The sequence below is a fragment of the Puntigrus tetrazona genome, chromosome 18 (genome assembly GCF_018831695.1).
Source record: "Puntigrus tetrazona isolate hp1 chromosome 18, ASM1883169v1, whole genome shotgun sequence".
In the NCBI taxonomy this organism is placed as follows: domain Eukaryota; kingdom Metazoa; phylum Chordata; class Actinopteri; order Cypriniformes; family Cyprinidae; genus Puntigrus; species Puntigrus tetrazona.
In genome coordinates this window covers 16,060,882-16,066,061 of record NC_056716.1, presented here as the reverse complement: position 1 = coordinate 16,066,061, position 5,180 = coordinate 16,060,882, and the positions used below count along the sequence as shown (strand labels likewise).

Below are 5,180 nucleotides of genomic sequence, written 5' to 3'. Positions count from 1 at the left end.
TCCATCGTGCAGTTTGAGTTTCTGCGTCCTCCAGTTCTATGTGTGCTTGTGAGGGTGTGGTGACGCTCAGTGGAAGAGACTGTTCCGGTGACCAAGGTGTTTGTGGTTGGGACTGAGGTTGTGAATTTGGCAGTGAGTTCGCTGTTGGACATGTATACTTTTCTTGAGCTTCATCTTCAGAGTCGACCTCCTCAAGAACGAGGTCTCCGGGAGCTGACCGAGCACTGCCTGCTGAAGACACAGCCACGCTTGAGAACCTTTTTAAAACGTCACATTAGCAATAAAACAATCGTGACGTGATTCTGTTGTGTATGATATTTTATTTTCATTGTAATGTAATGAGGCATTTTTGAACAGAAGAGTTATGCAGGTCTATAATTTGCAATAAGTTTTGCTTTAATAATTTTAACATTTCAGACATCAGGACGTATTAGATTTGAGTGTTCAGAAAGTAGGAAACATTTGTAAGATTAAGTAAAGGTATATTATAAAAGGATATCATTTCAAATGCTCTCAAATATTTTCTTGTTTATTTTATTACTTATGGTTGTCTACTGTGGTTGATAGTAAAGTTATCTCTATGCGTTTTTTCCAAGGACTATTATGCCAATAGAGACCCGTTACACATGAGTGCAATTATGATATTCCTTTATTAATAAAATGCAATATTACAATAACATTAAGTATATAAAATATGAAAATAAATTAAATACACAGATTAAATAATAATAATTCAAAACATTGTGTGTACACTAGTAATTGTATGCTACTGTTCAAAAGTTTGGGGTCAGTATTTTTTTTTTTTAAAGAAATTAATACTTTAATTCAGCAAGGATGCTTTAAAATGATGATAAAGACATTGGTAATGTCACAAAAACGTTCTATTTCAAATAAATGCTGTTCTTTTGCAATGCATTAATGTATCAGGAAAAAAAATATCATGGTTTTCAGAAAAATATTAAACAGCTGTTTTAAACATTGATGGTGACCCCAAAGTTTTAAATGCTAATGTCTTAAAAGCAGCCTGAAAAGCAGCCACAGAGTAGCCACAATTATAAGTCAAGGCAACTTTTTCTCCTTTTAAAATACCATGTTTTCATTTGAGTACATTTTTAACACATATTAGGGAAACTGGCAGTAAAATGTATGATAATTATATCTCATGAGGATCATAAATGCTTTAAGACAAGTACAGTCAAGCCAAACTAAATGTCACTTTATAAAGATCACTGCAGCAGCAACAACAAACACCCATCCGAGAGATGCCAGCTATTCATACAGCTGAGAGTTTAAGTCAAACATAAAGGGTTTTAAAAAATAGATATGCTTTTGGCTAGTTACGCAGTAAGATAAACATAAAGCTTATTAAAAATATGTTTGTCATACAGTACAGAGAAAGTCGGGCATTACATTCAGTAGATTTTCATAGCTGCCTGTGCCTTCAAGAAAGCTACAAAGTCACTGTTGTTCTTCAAATGCATCTGTCTTCACTGTCCATTTGTCTGTTGCTCTCTCTCCTTTTGTTTAAAAGGTTCTCAGTGTCCTCTCCCCTGTAACAGAAGGAGAAGATGGACTGAGTTATGAGTTTGTCCTACACTGTAACAGAACCGCTCACCCTGAAGTTTTTCTACTTCTATTTTGATGTCTCACAGAGTGGGTCATGTTGTTACCCATGCAGTGATCTTTGTGTTTTCGTATTCTACTGAAACCACTAGAGTTTCCAGGAAACAAACCGAGTTTGTTATTAAAAACTGTGTAAACAGCGTTGAAAGAGGAACATCTTACTCACCATTTTGCACAACCTTCCCGTCCTCCTGATGGAAAGAAAGGGAGTCAGTATCGAGAAACATGTATTAAACCTGAGCTAATAACGTCAAAGCTTTACACCTCATTTACCAAACATCCTTCTTTGTTTTTAAGCGCTGGCTGTGGCATCGAAAGGCCCAGACCCTGAACAATCCAGCCCACCATGCTGAAAATGGGACATGAAGTGGACGTCTAAGCCAATTTTCCAGTAAGCAATTGCAAAATTTAATAGAATTAAATTTGACGTGACTCACCCGGGAGTTTTTGAATCGATCTCTGTCATGCTGGTTATTGACTCTGGAGGAGGTGAATAAACTGAACCAAAGCAAATATGAAGCTAAACAGTTACAATTGTTAAAAATATAGTTATTTTATAGCATTAGATATGGTTAAAATACCTTTGTTTGAGCACTGTGATGACCTCGGGGTGGAAGAACTAGAATTTGGGGGTCTGGTCACATGATGCGGTATGGCATTTTGGAAGCCGCTCTTTATCCAGTTCATTACACTGTTTGAAATACACACAACCAGGCTGTTTTGGGTCACCATTGACTTCCATAGTATTTTTGTTCATGCTATGGAAGTCAGTAGTGACCCAAAACAGCCTGGTTACAATCTTTCTGCAAAATTAATTCCTTTGTGTTCATACGGAAATTCATACGGATTTGGAACTACTCAAGGGTGAGTAAATGATGACAGAATTAAAATTTTGGGGTGAATTATTCTTTTAAGACACCCAATTTGCATCCAATATATCACCTTTCCCGCTCCCCCCATATGCTTCACAGAATGGCACTCACCTAGGAGGGAACTGCTCGGCTGGATCCACCTCAGACCCCTCGTCTTCTGACACCAGCTCTACTACTGGTATATGTGCCAAAGGCTCCTCATCTGGTGTAAGAGATTCACAGTAAATATATGAAGTTTCTTATTTCAACGGTTTTCGACTGACTGATACACACCTGGGAGGTCCTTAGCTTCATAAACCTGAAGTAAATAGAAAAGAAAATTAATAAATGGTTTCAGAAGTTTGTCTTGAACTTTTCTTTTTTAGATAGGTTTCCAATTGATACACTGATTTGATAATTAATTATTTTAAATAATATGTTTTTAAAATGCTAAATATTAGAAAATTAACTGCAAGCTTTTAATCATATATTAAGTGGTTCTCAACTCCATTCTTCGGGGGCCCCCTGCTCTGAAAATGTTGTATGTCTCCCTTATTTAACACACCTGATTGAAAGAATCAGCTTGTTAGGAGAGAGATCCATGAACTGAACTGAGTGTGTCAGATAAGAGAGACATATAAAATGTTCAGTGCGGTGTTCCTCGAGGACTGAAATTGAGAATCACTGGCGCAGAGTTTTCTAACCTCAGTGGCTTCTTCAGAATCCGGAGCCTCATCTCGTATGTATTTCTCATCAGGTTGCGGAACCACCTTTCCAATTCCCTGTGAGATCCAGCCAATAACTCCAGCCCTGGCAGACAGAGAGAGCTCACTGTACATACTCAGCGCTGTCAAACACATGCACAGTGATTCCCCAGCAGACTGATGTTCTTGATATTCATTGCCTTACCTGTCCATAGAAGCTTCATCCTGAAGTGACTGCAAAATAAAAAAAAGTGCACAGTAAATTGCAAGACCAAATGGTATCAAATATCAAACTACATTAGTTGACATGAAATCAATACTTTAGCATCAGGGTTGGCTCTCGTAAGAAGAGGACTTCCTGCAGGCTGGGGCAGTGCGCTTGCAAAACCGTTGGAGATCCAGTTCAACATACCACTCTGAGCACTGAAACAAAAAGATTTGAGCATGTTTCATGTCCAAACAGTCAGAACATATCTTTTGTGTATACTTTACAGGAAAGATTGGTCAAGACTCACCTGTCCTTTGACGTTTGAGATGATTGGTCTTCCTCTCTGCCTGTTTTGGCTGAATTGAACTTGTCTGCATGTGAGTGATACGTGACATTAGTATACTATATTTTCCAGTACTGTGGTACATATGGACAGTGCTATACTTTATATTAGTTGGCCTTAACTATATCTACTGAATCTTTTGATGCCATATGCTCATTATGTGTTGCTCCTTGTAACATTCCTATATAACTCCTATATAAAAATAAAAATCCTATATAAAACCTAAACTCATTAGCAGAAAAGCAGTAGTCTATGTTACTATTACTTACTATGTTAGTACATTTTAAGGCCCCTAATATAACGTCTGACTATGCATTTTACAGTAAATTTAACAAACAATCTTGTTACAACATATTAAATCAGTAAGAGTGCTGTAAATGTACCTCGATTTGATGTTTTTCCATTCTTCAAAGGGAGATTCGACAGAATTAGAGGTTTGTTATATGAGAGGACATAAATGCAACAGCAAGAAAATAATTAATAAACAGGATTAGTATATATAGGCATTAATGAAGTTACATTCAGATTGATTTTCTAAATTATTTTTGGCCTTTTTAGCAGTTTTAGATATAATATAGAAAGGGAAGGCGGGACATGATAAGGTGTGGAAAAGGGAGTGGGTTTAGAATATGTTGCAAGCAAGATTCAAACTTATATTATTCACATGAGCACTATAGCTCATTATGTCAAAGTCCATTAACCACTGGGCCAGGTAACTACAAATAAGTAGGCTACATAAATTTTGAATTCATGTCTGTAAAACACTAAAACACTTGTAGGTCATGACCCCTTTTAGTGTCAGTCAGATTATTTGCACTGTTAAACAGACTCACAGATATTTGTGAGCTGTGCATTATGAGTCCATGTTAATGGGCTTGTGGGTTTACCTCAGCGATCGCTTCCTCCCCCAGATCCTCCTGTGTATCGGGAGGATGTGGTACGACCTTCACCACCCAGTTAAACATCCTGAGGGAAGGAAAAACTCAGTAAAATTAATAAATACGCTCTGGTGATGAAATAAGCTATGGAAAAATGCCATAAACTCCCACTGTTTCAGTGAACAGGTAGTCGGTTCTAACCTGAAATAAGTTACAGTTAATTATGTTTCATCCTTGTCAAGCTTAACTTAAAACCCTGGACCCTCCTTCAGAGCTAATTCTTGTGTCATATGCTTCAGTTGACAATGTTTAAATGGAGTTGCTTCCAGGACAAGGATTTCATCCTTGGGAAAGCCCAGAGAAGTTTCTATTCATCCTAACTATTAGGGCGCTTTTCCAGGGAAACCCCACAACACTTTTAGACATAGAGTGATGTCACGTTTGCCACATCCTTTAGCAAACACAAGAGGTTTGATAAGCTTGATGGAGAACAATGAAAGTGTTTTTTGCTGGTCTGCAGGCTAGTTCTCACGACAGGCTCGCTCCAAAATTATTTTGCAGCCAATTGTCTTA

The 5,180-nt window shown here is 37.4% G+C and overlaps 1 protein-coding gene across 1 annotated transcript in view; it reads right to left on the bottom strand.

The window, feature by feature from the left end:
* LOC122362746 (fibrous sheath CABYR-binding protein-like) overlaps window positions 1-2,095 on the bottom strand; it is an 11,458-nt gene extending 9,363 nt beyond the window's left edge. Inside the window, exons 1-4 of the mRNA XM_043264307.1 lie at window positions 2,061-2,095; window positions 1,897-1,972; window positions 1,790-1,814; window positions 11-231 (exon numbers count right to left, since the gene is read on the bottom strand). Of these exons, the coding sequence (XP_043120242.1) occupies window positions 11-231; window positions 1,790-1,814; window positions 1,897-1,972; window positions 2,061-2,089 (351 nt within the window). The 5' untranslated portion in view covers window positions 2,090-2,095. The remainder of the gene's footprint in view (window positions 1-10; window positions 232-1,789; window positions 1,815-1,896; window positions 1,973-2,060) is intronic.
* Between the last annotated feature and the right edge of the window lie 3,085 nt (window positions 2,096-5,180).